At 40.1% G+C, this 20,907-nt stretch overlaps 1 protein-coding gene and 1 long non-coding RNA gene across 3 annotated transcripts in view; one reads left to right on the top strand and one right to left on the bottom strand.

The window, feature by feature from the left end:
- Positions 1 to 2,173: 2,173 nt before the first annotated feature.
- Positions 2,174 to 8,324, bottom strand: LOC113037305 (uncharacterized). The gene is made up of 3 exons (XR_003274612.1): positions 8,261 to 8,324; positions 7,589 to 7,728; positions 2,174 to 2,436 (listed from the first exon to the last, which is right to left on the bottom strand). It is a non-coding gene; the product is annotated as an uncharacterized LOC113037305 (long non-coding RNA).
- Positions 8,325 to 8,329: 5 nt separating this feature from the next.
- Positions 8,330 to 20,907, top strand: part of rgs6 (regulator of G protein signaling 6) — a 99,841-nt gene continuing 87,263 nt past the window's right edge. The window contains exons 1-2 of one of the 2 annotated variants that reach the window (XM_026194245.1): positions 8,330 to 8,425; positions 15,134 to 15,454. In XM_026194245.1, coding sequence (XP_026050030.1) covers positions 15,224 to 15,454 — 231 coding nt within the window. In that variant the 5' untranslated portion in view covers positions 8,330 to 8,425; positions 15,134 to 15,223. Of the gene's footprint in view, positions 8,426 to 13,262; positions 13,362 to 15,133; positions 15,455 to 20,907 lie in introns of those variants that run through there. The other variant, XM_026194246.1, reaches the window with a different exon arrangement.

Genomic DNA, 20,907 nt, shown 5'->3' with positions numbered 1-20,907 from the left:
GCAAGGTACAGACCGTAATGAGATGACATGCTTTGAGCAAGCGCTTGGCAATAGTGGGAAGGAAAAACTCCCTTTTAACAGGAAAAAGCCTCCAGCGGAACCAGGCTCAGGGAGGAAGAAGAAAAAGAAGAAATACATCCATTGGAGCGGGAGTCTGTGAACGTTAGACTAAAACTGTTTAGGAATAGAAAGAAAAAGCACTTGTGTGAATGTGTGAATGCTCCCCCCCCCCCTCCACTCCCCCCACTATTTGACTGTTACCTTTTAATTTATAGCCACATTGTTAAAACTTAAACATTTAGAAATCTCTATTTTATACCACGACTGTAAAAGGAGCTTTAATTATAACGTGTTTGCAATCTCAGTTTCATTTCTCTACCATGTGACCCGACGTAGAAAATGAAACAGTCTCGGTTTACCAGCAGCATGTGCTCATCTCCTGACTTTTTCTTTTTCTTGCAACGTGTACGGACCCTTAATGCTTTTATCCCACACTCTCCAGCGGCCCACACAACGCCTTCATGTCTCCGTAACGCTCTCGGCTCTTATCAGGCGCTCGAGACGAGAGACAGTAGAAAGTAGAGGTGTTTTGTTCTTCAGCAGCGCAGCATTGTTGTTTGCTGTCATTCGAGATACAAACAAGCCCCTCTGTTTGTTGATTTACACAATACCTGTCAGTCTGCGCCGCTGTCTGTGATGGCTCTTGATATTCAGCAGACTGTCCTGGTGACACGCACGCATATTTTTCAAATCGTCACTGTTCCTGTTTTGCATCTCTGACACGAAACATAGCGAGGAGCTCTAATTAGTCCGTTTACAAAGACTTGCCTCATGGAAATCATGCCTCTTGGAAAAAGACGTTTAGAAACTTGATACAAGAGTAACTCAGATGCTTTCTGTAGGTTCGGTATGCTTGTTAGGTTTTTATTTGATAGATACTGCTTCACCCACCCAGCATGCAAGCTCCCTCCAACTCCCCAGCACCATCCTTTCCACTGAAGCCATGAGGTCTGGGTAGCACCTGACAGTGTGAATTAGATACAGTATGAGCAGCTGCAATGAGATTCATCTGCTGCTCCTTTGCATTTGCAAGGTGTCAGTTCAGATGCCTTAGCCACCTGATTTGGATGCTTGCAAAGGTTTTCCGGCACATCTAGCATCAATGGGACACTGAGGAACACGCTGAGCACTTGTACTCCGTATTACATTTGGCCCTGATATCTGCTATGATATCCTCGGAGGAGCTTGATGAAAACACCAGGGAAGAGGGAGTTTGAGCTGCTGTGATCCCAGTGCATCAACCTTTAAAAAAGTGAATTATCAAAGGTTGATGCCTAATTTTTGTAGACTGAAGATTTCAGATTCAATTTTAGTTTCTAGCTAATACACAGTTAATTTCTTCTGGTGTTTTCATTTAAAGACACATAGATTCCCAAATGATCTTCCTATTACATATTCATGAGAATCACGTTCATGAGAATCACGTTTCGTCTCTTATTGTCATCCAATTGGACGAAAGGACCAATAGCACTGTCGTACCCATCGAACACACCGGGTTCCCCTGATAAAAATAATTTCTGTTAAACTGAGCAAAAGTTAATCTCCAACCATGACTGTTCATACCTGAGACAGTTCACTAGTGTTTTAATATTACTGGGCTTTTGGAATAATAGTGGTGCGCTGTTGATTAAAGCAGTAACTTCTGCATATAAAAGAGAAACATGGACTTCAGGTCTGAAAAGTAAAGCCGCGGCGAACCTGGGGTTGCAGTAAGAAGTCTAACTGCATTGGAGACTGTTAGAAAACAACCTTACTTCTCACTGGGATCGTGACCTCAAACGATAATTTCAAATCTCATTTCATGCAACATGTTTGTAATTTCAAAAATAGGGTCCCACTGAAAAACAACAACGACAACACACAAATAAAGTAGGATATGCTTTACAGTGTGGCAACATTGTGATGGACAAGTTGCTGTGCCTCAACTGTGCCAGAGCCCAGCGTCCTTGTTCAGACTCGCTTCGTGCTTATGTCCTGTTAAATGCTAATGCCAAGCTTGAGCGTTCAAAACACGAGTTCTCAAAACAGTGATGTGGGTCGAACCACTTTTATTTGATTGGTTAGTTGAAGAAGGTACAAGCAGTTAAATTCACCAAGTGGAGAAAGTGGTCAGACAGGTGAGTGGTATTGGCAGGCTGAACGCCCAATTTACAGGTGAAGCTGGGCGTCGAGGATGACGGGTAAACCGTGGGGAGATTCTTCTATATCCAGAGTTTGAGAGCAAATATTAAATTACAAGTCAGAGCTGGAGAACAATCTGGTGGAGAATGGACGTGAGAGTCGGTCATTAAATCAACAGCAGTATGAGAAACGAGGAAAAGGTGCGACTGATGAAGCCCGAAGACTGAGCAAAGAAGACCTCAGAACCAGCTCCACCTGTAGGTGAGAAAAGGAGAGATGAGAGAGAAAGCACAGACAGTGTAGGCTGGTAGAGAGAGGAAGAAAGGGGGGTAGAAAAAGACAGTCTGCCCAGACCATGACATGCCTGCTCAAGACCTCCAGGCTACCCTTACCTCCCTGCATGCAGTATTCATAGACTATAAAATATGGAAGTAGCTATTATGGTTTTGAAATTCCTGTGAAAAGCCTCGAGAAGCATTTTTGGCTTTTTGAAACCACTTATCACCATGCTATAATGATCATATGTATTTATGTTTGTATGTTCTCCTCCTAGACGAGTGGACCGCTCTCAGTGAAACATAAACATTGCTTAGGGCTCTGTGAGTGGCAACATCTATATGGAGTATATAAATATTTTATTCAAGTCCCATAATCATATGAATTAGGGAAAAGGGAATGTCATAGAAAGGAATGGTGTGTCACTATAATAAATAAATAGATAGGATGATAATATCATGATTTTAGTTTATGTATGTTTGTATGTTCCTCATCTGTTACCCACTGGGTTTAGCTAATAAAACACACAATATATAGAACAAAACACTCATTAGAAATTCATAGATTCAGATCAGATTAGATTTAAGGTTATAGATTAAGTGACAGGTGGGGTCATGTTCTCATAGACTACCCAACCTGACTTATTTTTGCATCGACAGGAATCGTCCCCTTTTGTAGAAAACGATAGAAAAAGTTTGGGATCATGACTTTTTTTTCTCTCTCAGAATTCAGATTATTGCTCAGATTTATGACGTTACCATTAATAACAGGAATAATTTGATGTTTTTTTATAACCTTTTTGTGAGAATTCTGAGATTATTCTCAGATTTTTAGAATTTGATTTTGATTTTAAATTCTGAATTTTTTTTCTCGTAAATCTGCTTGGAATTCTCACTAATCTCTCTAATCTCATCACTTTGCCCCTTGAATTCTTTTTTTTTTCGCAGAATTCTCACTATTTTACTTGGAATTCTGCCTAATTCTCAGAATTAAGTTTCTCCTCGTTTCTCCTTGGAGAGAATTTCCTTTTCTTTTTTTAATCCCAGAATTCGATTTTTTCTCAGGAATTTCACTTTTTCTCTGAATTCTCATTATTTTACTTGTAATTCTTACTAAATTCTCAGAATTTTGCTCCATGTTTTTCTCAGACTTCTGATTTTCTCATCATAAATCTGACTGTCAAAATTCTAAAAGTCAAATTTAAAGAGAATAAAGTTAGAATTCTGGGTGTTGATGGTTGTGGATCAGAATTTCAGAATATTGAGATTAATATTTTAAAGGTCAAGATTCCAAGGATAGTCAGAATTCTGAGCGAGTTTACCTTATCTTTTAATTTACTTGTGCCTTATTTACAGTGGTTTGCGAAAGTATTCGGCCCCCTTGAACTTTCCCACATTTTGTCACATTACAGCCACAAACATGAATCAATTTTATTGGAATTCCACGTGAAAGACCAATACAAAGTGGTGTACACGTGAGAAGTGGAACGAAAATCATACATGATTCCAAACATTTTTTACAAATAAATAACTGCAAAGTGGGGTGTGCGTAATTATTCAGCCCCCTTTGGTCTGAGTGCAGTCAGTTGCCCATAGACATTGCCTGATGAGTGCTAATGACTAAATAGAGTGCACCTGTGTGTAATCTAATGTCAGTACAAATACAGCTGCTCTATGATGTGTCAGAGGTTGTCTAAGAGAAATTTGGGAGCAACGACAGCATGAAGTCCAAAGAACACACCAGACAGGTCAGGGATAAAGTTATTGAGAAACCTAAAGCAGGCTTAGGCTACAAAAAGATTTCCCAACCTTGAAAATCCCACGGAGCACTGTTCAATCAATCATTCAGAAATGAAAGGAGGATGGCACAAGTATAAACCTACCAAGACAAGGCCGTCCACCTAAACTCACAGGCCGAACAAGGAGAGCGCTGATCGGAAATGCAGCCAAGAGGCCCATGGTGACTCTGGACGAGCTGCAGAGATCTACAGCTCAGGTGGGGGAATCTGTCCATAGGACAACTATTAGTCGTGCACTGAACAAAGTTGGCCTTTATGGAAGAGCGGCAAGAAGAAAGCCATTGTTAACAGAAAACCATAAGAAGTCCCGTTTGCAGTTTGCCACAAGCCATGTGGGGGGACACAGCAAACATGTGGAAGAAGGTGCTCTGGTCAGATGAGACCAAAATGGAACTTTTTGGCCAAAATGCAAAACGCTATGTGTGGCGGGAAACTAACACTGCACATCACTCTGAACACACCATCCCCACTGTCAAATATGGTGGTGGCAGCATCATGCTCTGGGGGTGCTTCTCTTCAGCAGGGACAAGGAAGCTGGTCAGAGTTGATGGGAAGATGGATGGAGCCAAATACAGGGCAATCTTGGAAGAAAACCTCTTGGAGTCTGCAAAAGACTTGAGACTGGGGCCGAGGTTCACCTTCCAGCAGGACAACGACCCTAAACATAAAGCCAGGGCAACAATGGAGTGTTTTAAAACAAAACATATCCATGTGTTAGAATGGCCCAGTCAAAGTCCAGATCTAAATCCAAACGAGAATCTGTGGCAAGATCTGAAAACTGCTGTTCACAAAGGCTGTCCATCTAATCTGACTGAGCTGGAGCTGTTTTGCAAAGAAGAATGGGCAAAGATTTCAGTCTCTAGATGTGCAAAGCTGGTAGAGACATACCCTAAAAGACTGGCAGCTGTAACTGCAGCAAAAGGTGGTTCTACAAAGTATTGACTCAGGGGGCTGAATAATTACGCACACCCCACTTTTCAGTTATTTATTTGTAAAAATAAATAACCGAATCATGTATGATTTTCGTTCCGCTTCTCACGTGTACACCACTTTGTGTTGCTCTTTCACGTGGAATTCCAATAAAACTGATTCATGTTTGTGGCTGTAATGTGACAAAATGTGGGAAAGTTCAAGGGGGCCGAATACTTTTGCAAGCCACTATATTTAAAACAAAATCACTATAATTTCTGAAGAGTGCACAGAGCACTTATCCAGTTTAAAATAATATCTTGTATTGTATACAGTTACATACTTTTGCCATGGAAAAAATAGAATTTCTGTAAGTTTAGCAGCTTATTGATCAGTGTATACATGGGTATGTATGTGTGTATACACGTGTGTACATGTGACGATGTACTGCAATAAACGAGCACATAAAATAGGGCATCCCTTCCTAAACCACTTATCAGCACACACACAGATATGCTCCAGTGGGATCTTTTCTTCCTGCTTCCTGTTGCTCAATAATTCAGTCGGTCCAGAGTGGAGGCTATAGTTTCCAACCATGAGAAGATGTGTTCGAGTGTGTATCCGCACGAACAGATGGGGCCATTAGTATCAATGCTGTTTTTGACGGCATTTAGCTTGTAAGTGCACGTATTGATTTTACAAGCTTATTGACGTCCATTTTTCCATTTGTACAGTAAACAGCGGATAAAAGCGAGAAAGAAAAAAAAGGAGAGGGAAACCGCTGGCTTTTGAAGCATGTGGTCCCCCTCACTCTCTGTCCCAGTAATGGCTTATTGAATTAGGACAGCAAATATTTTTAGTCGCCACCACCGGCTGTGAGAAAACGTAGCCTGAATTACAGTAAATGGTAAACTTGCTGTCTGTTGACACGTTTCATGTGAGACTGGGATGCACACACACACACATGCACACAAAGCGAAGAAACCTCTGCTGGCTGTAGTAAGCACCCAGTTTCCTCCCTTAGTCCATCATTGCATCAGGGCCTTTGATGTGCCTCAGTGCTTGGCCGAGAGTCCCCATCAGCTAAGAGTTTATCTGCTGGGCTTGCAGCTCGCTGGTTTGAAGCTGTTGGCCTTGCATATGTTGAAGATGAGAAATTAGGAGCGATTACACTAAGAAAGATGGGGAACGGGGGTGAGTATGGGGAAGGCTCGAAGAGCAAAAAAGAAAGAAAAAGACTTAAGAGAGGGAGTGAGTATTTCAGATAATTTCCCATGTAGTGGATATTAGCAAGCTTGTGGGTGCATTTATTTCAGAAAGTGCCTCTCCGTGCATTTAAAATTCAAAGCTACAAAAGCACTGAGAAGAGTTATAAATATCTACCAATCATCTGAAAACTTAAAACTACTGATAACTGAAGAAAATAACAGTGATTATCTCATTATAGTGCAAGGTTACGCTGGGATATATTGGATCCTGGCATCCATGCGGATGTTAATTTGTCACTTGCCACCCCTGCACAATAGCAGCGATCTCCCCAGCAATGCAAAAACTGCTCAGGAACAGCTCAAGGAACCCAGCAAAGAGACCAGGATGTTCAACCAGAATACCAAATCCACATATTTAAACTGGATTGAGCATCCGTTGGATTATATCTAACAATGCTTTACCTGTGAAACCACAGAATTCAAATGATCTGCTGTCAACGTCTTGGTTCCCCTCCCCCCGTCCAACCCTTACAGACCACACAAGGTGGGACCTTGGCAAAATTAAGCAGGTGGTTTTTTAAATCTTGTGCCTGATTAGTGCATTTTTCCCTATTCTCTTAGTTGTTTTCCCCATGACAACAGGCTAATTTTCTTATCCAACAAAGCCTCCTTTCTCTTCATTTAACTAATTGTTATCTTGAGACGGCCACTGACAAGGCGATGGCAGTGGCGGTGGAACAGCGAGCTTCAAAACAGCATAAATAAGCAGAGAAAGCAAGAGAGAAATTGGATGAGGTGGTTCAAATTTAAATATTATTCATCTGGAGAAAGAAATGTGCAAACACACTGGAAGATGATGGTTCTTCATGTCTGGCAAACACCACTCAGGAGTCAGATTAATTCAAAACATAAACATGACTGTTTTTAGCGGCGCTGAATTCTCCTACAGTCCACAAACATGATTCATGGAGGTCCTGGTGGATCTTTAATCTTTCTGTAAATGTTCAACTAGCTGCCTTCCATTTCCAGGTACAACCTCTAGCATCCATTTTCTTCCATTTATCCAATTCTAATTTGTTTTCATTTTATTTTGAAACTTCTATTCTATCATGCATTTTTTCCATAAAGTTGTGTCCATATTCATTTTATAGTCATTTCAGGCTGTATTATCAGGATAATTATGAACAGTGTGAGTACAGTTGTTTGGAAAACGTACCTTCTTTGTCTGCATGTATGTTGTTTTCTCACATACAATTTCCTGGTTTTGCAGTCAAATCTTCTCATATCCTGTGTGGGCATTATGACATCAATGGATTTTAAGGCAAAGAGGGGAAACAGCAGCACAGGGACCTGTGTCTGCAGACAGAGGGTCAAGTATTATTGTGTAAAACCATAAGACCCTGCAGGGAAAATTCACAACTTATGATAATGGAACATATGAATATGACTAGCTTGACTGGACACTTTATGTGACACCGTGTAAATTATGAATACAAACAGTATACAATACAATAATCTAAAAATTGTTTACAGCCAATATTTATTTGATAACAGTGCAGATAACAGAGCCAGTACGTGAACATATCAAATATTGAGTTAACAGTATTTGTTAATCTTCAGGATAAGTGGTGCCTACACAGATGTAAAGCTGGCTTTTCCTCTATCCTACAAACCCAACCTAACCATGACCATAACCACAACATTCCCCTGATCCTGAAAAAAAAAAACAACCACCTAATTTGTTGGTGAACCTTCATCGGAGGGGGGATTGACAATCACACACAATAGAGAGATGCACACTCTGCGTAAACTCCTAAAATCCCAAATTCGTGCAAGTTTGGGATTGCCCTGGAATACCATAGGTGCGATATTAAATGAGTACACCTACTATCTGAACTGTTGCAGTATAATGATTCCCATATTCCAAACACGGTCTCTCTCTTCCTCTCTCGCGCTCTCTCTCTCTCTCCACTGTGCGGCGGTTTGATGGGTCGGTCGGTGAAGCTGCTTCTTGGCTCCTGAGCTCCGAGAGAGAGATAAGCCGGCTGCAGAGGTAAGGGACGGGGAGAAGGGGGAGAGGCTGGAGCAGAGCGAATACGAGTGGCGGTATTATTAGTGGTGAAAGATGCATAAAAGAAAACTGAAATGTTGTTGCGTGCGCTTTTAACGCTCCTACTGGTAAAGCCTCTGTTATTTGTCATTGCAGCGGTGTTCTCAGTTTGCTGTGCTTGAGGTGTTGCTTGGCTGTTGTTGGAGTAATTAATATTTCGGAGGGTGACACGGAGGATGCAGTTTTTCCCACCTGGGATTAAAGAGACCTCAGGTGATCTCTCGGGGACACTTGAAGTGCACAAGTGCATGTTTGAAATCAATTTGCGCGTTTTCGTCCTCTGTGCATCTGTTGGGATGCGCACGGAAATTTGTGAGGAAGATAGTGAGAGAGGTGTGGTGTGTGTGTGTGTGTGTAGGGTAAAGTACGCGCGTAAAAATGCGTGCTGCTGGTTGTTGCGGACTGTGTCGTGTAAATTAGGCTGCAGAGTGCTGGGTGTGTGTGCTGGGGGGTGAAGCGGTTCTGAGAGGATAGAGAGACCACAGAAAGAGGTCGGAGTGAGACCGAGAGAGAGATCTATGTCACTGTTGGTATGCAGACATGCACGACCATCATCCATCAAACTTAAGCTCTCCCCACATTAAGACAGATGACGATTTGAGCCCGGTTCTGGCTATTAAGCAGTGATACTGATATTTATATTAATGCTGCATAATTACACGTTATCTTGATTTAGTTATCTGTGGACTGTCAGAGCATTGTTTACCTGATTGACTTCATGGTCAAATGTGGATGCACAAGTTTTGACGTCCCCATCATGCAAACAAATTTGTTTGCATGATGGGGATTTTGAAGAAAATCAAAGATCTTTAAAGGTCGAGGATGAACTGAAAAAGATAAACAAGTTCCAGCTTTGGCCTTATCGGCCAGCACCAGTGGCTTATATCAGTAAAACGCTTGTGACTGATTTGTCGCAGCCTCACAAAGCATAGAAGTTTTTATATTGTGACCAGGTACTCACTCCTACATTGTTCTAAAAATAAATTCCCAAGTGATAGAAGATTTTGGACGAGGCTCTGGCCTTTCTTTGTGGGGTTTGCATGTTCTCTCGGAGCCTCCAAGATCTTTCTGCCTACAGTCCAGTGACGGGTTAAATGGTGATTCTAAAGTTGATCCTAGCTGTGGATTTGGGGCTTAATAGTCTAGCCTAGCTTTGTTGTAGCTGCTGAACTCTTATCAAGCACGATCCAGCACTTATATGACCCCCAGTTAGGTTAGCAGTTAAGAAACTGCTGCTCAATGTTACTGAGACCTTGGAACCAACTTTTAATCAACTGCATGGGCAGGTGCTCGATTTCATACAGCTATGGGAATGGAGCTGAAAACACCTGAATTCAGAGATTAAGAGGTGTGGCACAATACTTTATTAGATTCATTTCAATGAACGCTACACTGTAATTTCACCGTTAAAGGTCATTCAGTCTCAAATCACTGTGGGCTCTCTGCTCGCCTATCTCCAATTTGGCTAAAAATTTTATGTCCAAAGTTTGTAGCTTTTTATATAAAATACATTTTTTTATTATTACCTGCTTTTTTCACACTTTGAAAATCTGAGACAACCCTTGAACATGAATATCTAACAAAAAAAAAGTGGGAAAAAAAGAACGAGTGAGCAGAAAATGTTCTAAAAAATGTGAAGATTTGTGTTGGAATGACCCAGTTGGCAGCTGGATTTACAGTAATTAAGAATACTGTGCTTTAAGCTTTATGACATCATATTGTCGGTAGTGTGGATGAGATTTTCCGATCATATTAGTGCTACTACAGTAATATAAAGAGGAACAGTATTAGAACATAAACAGTTTATTACCCTAAAATTACCTGTGGGTGTCCTCCTCTGTGTACTCTGAATTCAGATTCCTGTTATTGTTAAAACTCTGTTTGCAGCTTGGTATTCACTTCTTGCCTCACAAGGTTACAGTATTCCTGACCTGCTCAAAATTGTATCAACCACCCAAGGTGAAGACTGGCGAATTTCTATGGTAGCCTCACTCATTGCTGTCTAAACCTCAGCACAGCTTTCTGCTACACAAAACCTGGTAACTAGATCACACGTGAAAAAACAATCAAGGATTTGAACTTGAATTTACATGATCACACAAGAAAAAGATACAGTACTGTACCATTAATATACAGAAGCTCTTAATATGTTTCGTATCTTAAACAAGATGTGAATGAACCATTACTGTGTGATATATGCTGTTAAATGCAGTCTGCCTGATAAACCACACACACAACTCCACACATTTGACTCTTTATAAGGTTGAATGGCTTCTAAACTGGTGGTGTCCCTTATATTTGTAGCCAGGCTTTTGTGTAAAATAGCCAGACATCCTCATGCAGCCCTCCCTGGGGTGGTTTTCGATGGAAGGTGAAGCAAACGCTGGGTGTGCGTTGCACTGTGGAGGGTCCAGAGGGAAAAGGATAGCGCAGACTTTAGACACAGCAAGAGATCTCACTCACCGCATCCACTTCCTGTCATCGCAGCGTGTTTTAAAGGAAAGGGGGGTGGTTAAATAAATGTTCACCTCTAAATGTAATCAGAATAATTTAGAGTATTAATCTGCGACAAGTATAAAAATAAATGTCATGCGTTTCTTTCAGTCATTTAATTTCCTGAAACCTGGGGCCTATTTTTATTTTATTTTATTTTTTTCTTCTTCAGTGACTTCAAATTACATCACAACACTTTCACTGTTGTTATTCCTTTGTAGTGCAAAAGAGGAGCGAGCACAAATGTTTTGACTGATGCCTTCCTCAGTGTTCATTTTCTTGCAATCGAGTATCATTTCTGTGGCAGCGCTTGATTTGTTCCAATTATGTAGAGCTGAACGCTGAGCTGGTGAAGACATCAGCTGAAATTCAAGCGTGCTTGTTAGTCTTTTGCATTTAAGAAGAAGAAAGATAAAGCTTAAGTGAAGTTTAAAAAACTGTGCTTCACTTGTAATTGTACGTAGCTAACACGAGCGGCGAACAAACAAAGGACTCTACACCTACAGGCTCTCACGAAGACATCACAGCACATCGATTGAAGCCTCGTAAACACCACAGGAAGGAGTTTCCTGAGCTGGCGGTTCTGAAGGAGTTTGAGGGCTTAACATAGGAAGATTTTAATTCTTCTGTAAAAACATGTTGTTTGCGTTTCATAAAATGAGACGCGTGTGGTCCCTTTATATCTTCTTCATCCTCACGTTCATCTAATTTTGGATAAATAGATTAGGCATTACATCAGAGGCTTTCAAGGTGACCAAAGCTGACTCTGGAAGTTCTTTAAAGCAATTAGGCCAACTAAAGCATCTCTATCAACAGGGGTGAGGCTCCTCTGTGAACCATTAATTAAATAACTGTGCGATAGAGGATGATCTCATGTGAATGTTCAACCTGAACATTTCATTTCTTTGCAAAATCCAGAGTTAGAGCGAATGTTGGAGGTATTGATCCCAGCCTACGCAACTTTACGACATTCCAGGAGCAGGATGGAAAGAAGATGGGAGTTTAAACTTGAGCAGTTCAGAGAAACAAACCAGGCATCACTTCTAAGCATTGACTGCTGGTTTGGAGTAGCAGTTAAGCAGACGGTGTCCCTGTCTTTTCTTCAGCACCAGAAAGCTCGTGGACACATGGACACTTTGTGCAGTATATCCTCTCACACATTCAGACACACACAAACAGCTGATTAATGAGAGCGTCGACTTAAAAAGGACATTAAATTCACTTCAGATGACACAAAACTGCCATTTACTCTTAACCCAGTCAAAACCACTTTCTTAACTTTAGTTCGATTCTTATTATTTAATGTTTAGCTTGCTTGCACGGAAGAAGATGTGCTACCACTATGTGTCTTTGTAAACGGCTTTATGAGTAATACATGAACTAAATATAATACACAACCTAGGTGCACCTGTTTCTGAGATAAGCTAAGGTACACTAGCCTCTGGCTGAAGCTTCGCAGTTTCCATATAGATATGAGAGTGGTATTGATCTTGTCTTCAGATCTGTGGATGTTTCCCAACATGCCAAACCCAATCATCCTACAACCAATCATGCTCAAGTCTGCTCTCATTTTGCTTCCTTTCTCTTTTCACTCTTTGGGCATGAAGCAGAAATTGCTTTGTGGAAGTTCTTTAACTTCTAATTTTGCTTCAGAATACGAGATTATGCACGATCGAAATAGCATATCAACACATGATGCTCACGATGATGATACTGCGGATGCAGGCACCCACACTGATTCTGTGTCAAATTTCAGCTCTGATACCTTTATTCTTTCAGCTGAAAACATGCTTACACGGTTAATATTTACAAATTGATTAAATTAGATCAATTTGATTTTTTTTCCTACAGCAGGGGTGTCAAACATGAGGCCCGGGACTAGAATTGGCCCAGCAATGACTCCAGTCTGAGCCTGTGGACAGTTTTAGAAAATGTGACTTCACTTTTAACTGTATTTTCAAGTTTTGCTAGTTTTCCTCTGCCCATTCATACTGCACCAAAGTAAATAAGCAATAGATAAAGATTTAAATGACTAAAAACACTGTTTCTTACAGTGAATTCCCAGGTAAAGAAAAAAGAACTTAATTTTGCTCTCCTTCTCACCATTCATGCTAGCTTTTGGGAACTACACATGTGAACTAAATTTCCCATGTACACATGGTTTATGAAGCACAGGTGGACACTATTAACTCATTCACTGCCATTGACGTCTATAGCCGTCAATTGCAGTGAATGAGTCAATGGGTTTAACTCATTCACTGCCAATGGCTGGCAGTGAATGAGTTAAAAACTCTTTGCCAACATTTGGCTGAAGTTCTAGGAAGACATTTTGCTTTGATAACCTGCATCAGGCCTTCATTCACATTTCAGTTCTTTATATTTAGTGGTGAGTGTGATGGTCTTTTTTTTTAAAGATTTTACTGAGTGGAAACACAAAGTGGAAAATACAGCTTTTCTCTGAGCAGAATCATCTTCCAGTCATACACCTAAAGTCTATAATTTCTTCCACAAATATTTTCTCAGATAAATGTTTCCAGGAAAACTCCATCTCACTGAGATTATGTGCAAACTCTTCTGGTTTGCATTGCAAAAGAAATGAATAAATTAAACTGAAATGAAATAATGGAGTGTGTTTCCATTATCATGAGTGCATATTTGGCAGCTTCCAGGTATATTGTTGTAAGGATTCAGTTATCTCCAACACAAGGAAGAGCTTGCTATCATAACATTTCCTATAGATTAGATTTGTTTTGCATTTTCATTGCGCGGTTTGCAACCAGACTCATTTAATCGAGTGCAGAATTGTTTAGATTTCCAGGCCTGTGTAACGTCATTTTGCACATTCACTGTGTTGCAACCAGCAAAGAGACTAGCTGTCTGCAGATGAATCAGTCAGAAGCTATTATTTCTTTTACAATGGACTAAATGGAAAGGCATCTGGTCCCAGTTACGTTTGGGATAAAATCTTCTGGCACTGATGAGCACAGAGGAAAAGAGGATGCATAGATGGAGCCCTCATATAGAAACCAGGGTGTCAAGTGTGTTTCATTTCTCTTTCCAGCTGTTTGCCCCCTATCTGACTTTGAACCTTCTCCTTCTTGCACCTAATCTCAGCTCAAGTGTCACACAACAATATTTTGACAGCTGTCAGAAGAGCACAGACAGGTCTGAGTAATGGGATGTCACAAGTGTGTGTGTGTGTGTGTGGAGTCGCATATATTGCATGTATTGTGCATGATTCGGTGATCGGTTGTTCTGTAGTAAATTAAAGGGCAATTTTATGGGGTTTAAAATCAACCTTTAACCTGCTGCAATTTGTTTCTGTACTTTGTGAGTGGTTTATTGGAATAATGTGCAATCATTTTTGCAACAGTCTCCATGTCCGCCTTCGCTACACCCATGAATCTTATCTGTGCTCTTCCTCTTTTACTCCTGCCTGGCAACTCCATCTTCAGCATCCTCCAAAGAGTTTCCACGCCGCTCGACCTGAGTTGTCCCTCTGATATACTCATTTCTAATCCTGTCCATTTTGGTCACATGTAACACAATTCATCTTCAACTCTGTCACCTCCAGCACGGCCTCCTGTCTTTTTGTCACTACTGCTGTCTCCAAACTCTACATCATAGCAGGCCCCACTACCATCTTGTAAACCTTCCCTTTCACTCTTGCTGCTATCCTTCTGCTTCTCTGAATGGAAATGAACGTGCAAATTAGTTTTCAAAATGAGATATTCATCTGACTGATTTTCATCATTTGAATTAATTCATGCACATGATGCCTCATTTTAACTGAAGAAACAAATTTTTATTCCCCTTGTAAAACAAGACATCACATCCTCTGTGGGAAAAAAGCAAGTGACGCTCTTATATGCCAGGAAATATGATGTCCCACAAACTGAAATGATTGACTGGAATAATCAAGCAAAAACAGAATGTATTTTATTCTCCTTTAACTTCAGTCTCATATGACGGGTCTGAAGGGAGTAGCGTAGAAGGGATAACAGAGAAAAGTAGGAGAATTGATGACGCCTCCATTGCATCCATCCTGTGGCTGCTGATAGAAAACCAGAAAATAGAGAGACATGGGAGACTGGAGCCCAATGCTCAGTTCTATGGTCCAATTTATCACTTTGTTTCTCACTCTCTTTCTTTCCCTAGACTCTGGAGACAGCACAGTTGGAAATAAAGAAGAGAAGACAAAGAAGAGAGGATAATTTAACACACGGGGAAGGCGACTGTAAGGGAGAGATGGCTGAGGCACAGCAGCAGCAGCAGCAACAGCAGGAGGAAGGAGGGGAGAAGGAGAAGGAAGAGGAGCAGCAGCAGTCGAGCCCCGTGGAGAAGTCTGAACCTGACGAAGGGGCTGAAGAACCGAAGGAGATCGCCCAGACGACCCCGTCTCGACCTCTGCTCTCCACGAGGTCCATGAGCATCGTGGACCCAGATGATGACACGCCCAACATGATTGTTTACAGAAAGGTAAGAGCAAGTATAATCTCCAGCATCTTTTTGCTGACTCACAGTGGTTTGTGGTTTTGTTAGACAAATTTTAACCGGTTGCTGCTGGTGGTGCTGCAGACTTGAGAGAGTAGGACGGGGAATGCTTTTTAAGCGCTTCAGTGCAAAATGATTTTTTGGTTTTGCTGTCTGTCAAACTCGAAAGTAAGTTTGAATAAAAAATAAAGCGAACATTCAGCTGATCTGTGAGAGTTTTGGAGCAAATTTTATTATTTTCAGGTGATTCTGAGATTTTTACATTTGGCTGGAATCAGTGAGGCCAGTTCTGAAACTAGCTTTATTCTTTTTACATGTATTACATGTATGCATCTTTTACATGTATTTTAATTGGAGGAAGCCAGAGTATCAGCATAAACTCCAACAGGACAAAATTACTTTCTTTTTGATGTCTGTGTCATCAGAGATGGAGATTTACTGTATAGGTGGTATAATTATAGGTGTGATTATAACCCAAAGCTTTAGAGGTTTATTGTTATTCCTCTACAGTAGTTACTTTATGCCACACAGAGCTGATTAAAAGACAAATGAATGTATTTCAAAGGCAGTCTTGCTCTCTCTTCTAAATGAATATGAGCTGTGACCGCATTACTTACCAGCAGGCAGCTGGTGCACACATTTAACTAATTATCATGCATAATTAGGATGCTACATACTAAAATTGAAGTTAATTCCTATTGGCTGGTGATGCAGCAATTTCCTCTTGGAGCTGCTGGAGTCATATGTATTTGAAGAGCTGCTGCTCTGATATATGACACTAGAAATGAAGGCTCCTGCTGCGAACTGAGATGGAAAGTTTTTGGACAGGTGGCGAAAAAAGTGAGAGATTGTTTTTCATGAATAAGCTTGCAGTATGTTTCTTCTGATCAGAAAAGACACACATCAAATTTATGGAGAGGATAGTTTCAGAAATAGCAGGACATCTTTGTGAGAAATGGGGTTTTAAAAGAAGTGTGAAGTGAAGAGACTACATAAGACATCAGCTGAGCCACCACTGCAAGTTGACAACTGCATTAAGTACCATAGATAAATAAAGAATAATGGAAAAAAACACTAACTCCTAAATGCTGCTACTACTGCACATTCACCCAGTGTATATACTATATATATATATATATATATATATATATATATATATATATATATATATATATACATATATATATATATATATATATATATATGTATATATATATATAATGTTCTTCCTCTACACCCCCCCCCCCCCCCCCCCCCAATTTTTGCACATGTCGAGGAGCGTGTCAGGCTACATTTCACTGTGTGTTATACTTGTATAACTATGCATGTGACAAATAAAGAACCTTGAACCTTGAACCTTGAACCTTGAATGCTAGTCCAGAAGGACTAGCTGTCTAGAAGCAGCACACCACAAATGAAACTGTCCATGATAAGTTAATGCCAAAATGTTGTACAAAAAATATAAGGGAGGAGGCTCGGTTGCCATTTTTTGTAAGTTTGTAAGTAAGGAATCAATGCACTATGTCATGTCAGCCCAACCTGAATGAAAGACAAGGGGGAAGGAGATGAATTTACTCTGAGGGCAATCTCGCCTCCTGTGCTAAATGAACGTGTCAGTATTGTTTACCAGCAGGCAGCTAGTGCACATTTTTACTTATTTATCGTGACCACGGAAGTGTGGCTGTATAGGGATGAGGAGATGAAAAAGATAAGAAGAGAGTGATGGAAAATGATCTCTACTAGCCATAGCGTGTCTGTAATGCAAAAATTAATGGGTGAAATTGGCTGAAATAATTTCTCTCTGTCAGTAAGCACTAAATTCTGTGATCAGAGATGTGAAGGATATTTAATGGAGGCTGAGAACTTTTTTAAATGCTGAGTGGGCATTATCAAATTACTTTGCATCCTATTCAGTCTTGATGAAGTCTTGATGAAGCCTGGAAATGAACCACAGTGACAGCACTTGCACTTGACAATATAAAGAAGCAGCACTTGAAGATAAAACTTACTAGTGGCAAACACTATTTTTGCTTTTTGTTTGGACAGATAACCTTTTCTGGTTCAATTAGTTTAACAAGTGCTCAAATGACTCAAATCAAGAGCTAATTTCATATCTGCGGTGTATTCTACTCATTTATTTTTATTCAAGTTTGAATAAAAAGGTGCAGGAAGAAGAAAATGTCATAAATGTGGCCTTTCTAAAATGAATCGTTTACATTGGTAGAACACATACATTTAGTTGCAATATTAACCTATGAATTAACTGCGATTAACCACATTTTTTTGAAAATCTGAGTTCAGTTAGATCAGCCACATCCAGGCCTCAAACATGTTAAGGAAAGAAATCACTTAAATGGAACAAAGTTATGTAGGCTAAAAGATCTTTAAAAAAATCAACACACCATGTCAAGATCTAAGAAACAAAGTCACTGACATGTATCAGGAAAGGGTTACGAATCCATTTCTAAGGTTAGGGGACTTGAAACAGTGGAAACCTTACCAGGAATGGCTGGCCTACATCGACAACTCATCCAGAAACAACATCTAAAGAACTGCAGACCTCATTTGAGGTCAGATTTCATGATTCAACAATAAGAAAAAGACCAGGCAAAAATGGCATCCAAGAGTTCCAAGGTGAAAACTACCGCTCACCCAAAAGAACACAAAGATCTCACATTTGCCAAGAAATATCTCGATATACCCCCAAGACTTTTGTTGTTGAACTTTTTGAAAGGTTTGAGTCCCGCGGTAGGTGGCATAAAACTAAACAGCATTTCATAAAAAACATTATCATCAGTCAAACGTGGTGGTGTGATGGTCTGGGACTGCTTTGCTGTTTCAGCACCAGGACGAGTTGCCTTACACGATGGAACCATGAATTCTGCTCTCTTTCAAAAAATCTTGAAAGACAGTACCTGAGCATCAGTTCATGTCCTGAAGCTTAAGCACATTTGGGTTTTACAGCAAGATCATGACCTGAAACACAAAAGCAAGTCCACCTCTAAATGGAAAAAATCAAGCAACTAAAGAAACAAACAAACAATAAAACCCAAATGAAAAAATAACAACCAGGTTTTGGAGCAATCTTGGCTGGACTCAAATCAAACATGAATTTTATGCTTGAAAACCCTCAGACATGGTTGAATTCCAATAATTCTCAAAGAAAAGTGGGACAAAATTCCTCCAGAGCCATGTAGAGTTGTTCCTAGTAATTGCAAATGTTTGACTGCAGTAGGTTTGGATTTGTTTAATCTGAAACATTCAACAAAAGCAAAACAAATATACAAAAAAAGGAACTTAAGAAGGAAGGAAATACTTTTTCACAGCACTGTACATGCAGACAAATGTAAACATGCAGATGACTGCACAATATGTGTTCACCACCAGAAAAGAAAACAGTGGTATCATCAGGAAAAAGGCCATAGCTGGATATTGTTTTAGACACTACAGTTGGGTAGGTCTGAGTTCTTGCTGTAGGCTATTTAAGAAGAATGGTTTATTGATTTATCCAAGATGCTAAGAAAGTTGGGTTTGAATATCTGTATGAAGGGTCTATGGATGATTTGATGCAGGAGGATATCTACAGTATAGATTTTGTCCCGATTTGGATGAATGGAACTGAAGACGCACGTGTCTTAATATCCTGAAACTGGATAATGAGATTGCATTGTCTGATACAACTCACTCTGAGTGTCTTATTGTTATATAATAATTATATAATAAAGTATTTACTGGTGATGTTGATGAAGGATCTATAAATGGATATTTCCTGCTAAGAAAAATAATTTTAGTGAGATGAACCTATGTGTATCGATCAGTCTGTGTATTGATTTATGTATTTTGATTCATCTGACCTACACATTCACCCTCTGTTCTCAGCTGCTTTTTCATTGGATCATTTATGTGCGGTGCTTTTTAAGTGTATTTGAACCTTCTTTTCTTTTTTTAAACAATTCTTCTTATCTTTCCACGATGACAAGAACAACAATGAGACAGAAAAATCTGAATGTTGATAAGTGGTAGGACTGATGAACTCATGGTAGACTATTTCAGTATCTGTAGTCCATCTGGCTTTGGAAATGTCATTTATCTAAAGATGCTGGAGGTGGAGCTGGAATCGCAGGACTCCAATTGCCAGTAAATGAATAAATAAACGAGTTCCTGATGCAGGATAGAGACGAGAGTTTACAGATAGAAAAAGAAGCTGTGTGGAGAGATTGAAAAACAAGGAAGTAGAAAATAACAGATGGTATAAGTGTCACAGACCCAGTTCCAGGGACTCAGGGATGGTGAGCAGTGTGGACTATTATTATTGTATTGGATGTATGTTTGCTGCACTGTGCTCTTGTGTTCCATGCTGGTGTGTGTATGTGTGTGTGTCTGCGGGTGTGGCTGGACAGCCACCTGCAGGCCTGATGGGTGTGGCCCTGCCAGCTGCTGATCACGCCTAGGTTCTCACACACCTGCTTCTGATCAAGCTCGTCGGGGGAGCTACTTAACAGAGCGATGGAGCTTCCTCCGGCGCAGGATCGTTGAGTTAGACTCCATGAGGAGAGCGGAACACAGTACGGCAGGACGCACGGAATACCAGCACTTAGGAGAAGGCACAACACAGGAGTTGAGGGAGCACATTGGAGATTTATTGTGTGTGGTACATTACCCCACTGTAAATAAACGCACTGTTCATTGCACTTAGTCCAGCATTTGGGTCCTTTCTCCAACATCCCCACAGCTTGCCCTGGCAGACCGTGACAATAAAAGTGCAAAAATTGTTTGATAGCAAAGAAAAACAGTAGGCAAAGGGTAAGGAAAAGATAACAGAAAAAATACCAAAAAATATGAATCTGTAGAGTTAAAATGTATCTGAGCAGTAGCCTTACACATGTTAGTTGAAGATAAGAACACCTGTCATCTAATATAATTTCTCCAGCAAAGAAGTCATAGTATCACCAAGATATATTTTAAAACCTGCGTTCATCGGAGTGTGAATGTGTGTGAATGTTTATTAGTTTGCACTTGAGTTTAGAAGTGCTTGTGAATGGGTGAATGAGGCATGTTGTATAGAGCGTGGGGAGACTAGAAAACATTATATAAGAATTAGTCCATTTTCCAAATCATAATATCCTCAGCTAAATTTGAAGTATCTTTTACCGTGGTTGAACCAAAAAAGCGTTTTGTGGAAAAAACAAAAAAAGACATTTATCAAAAACATTTCTTCAATTTTTCAGATTCAGTTCAAAAAATCCTGAGAAATAGTGAGGTAGTTGTTGAAGGATGGCAATTAAACTACAAAATGACACGCACTCAGCAGCCTTACTTTTATGAATAACATAACCAGCTGACAAGCAGCTGAGTTGAATCCTCCATTGCAATGAGACAGATTGCAGATGGGTCACAGATAAGTTGATTGGCACAGACTGACTGCAACTGAAATTTAT

Source organism: Astatotilapia calliptera, chromosome 15 (assembly GCF_900246225.1).
Source record: "Astatotilapia calliptera chromosome 15, fAstCal1.2, whole genome shotgun sequence".
Classification (NCBI taxonomy): Eukaryota; Metazoa; Chordata; class Actinopteri; order Cichliformes; family Cichlidae; genus Astatotilapia; species Astatotilapia calliptera.
This window is presented reverse-complemented; position numbering and strand designations above follow the sequence as displayed.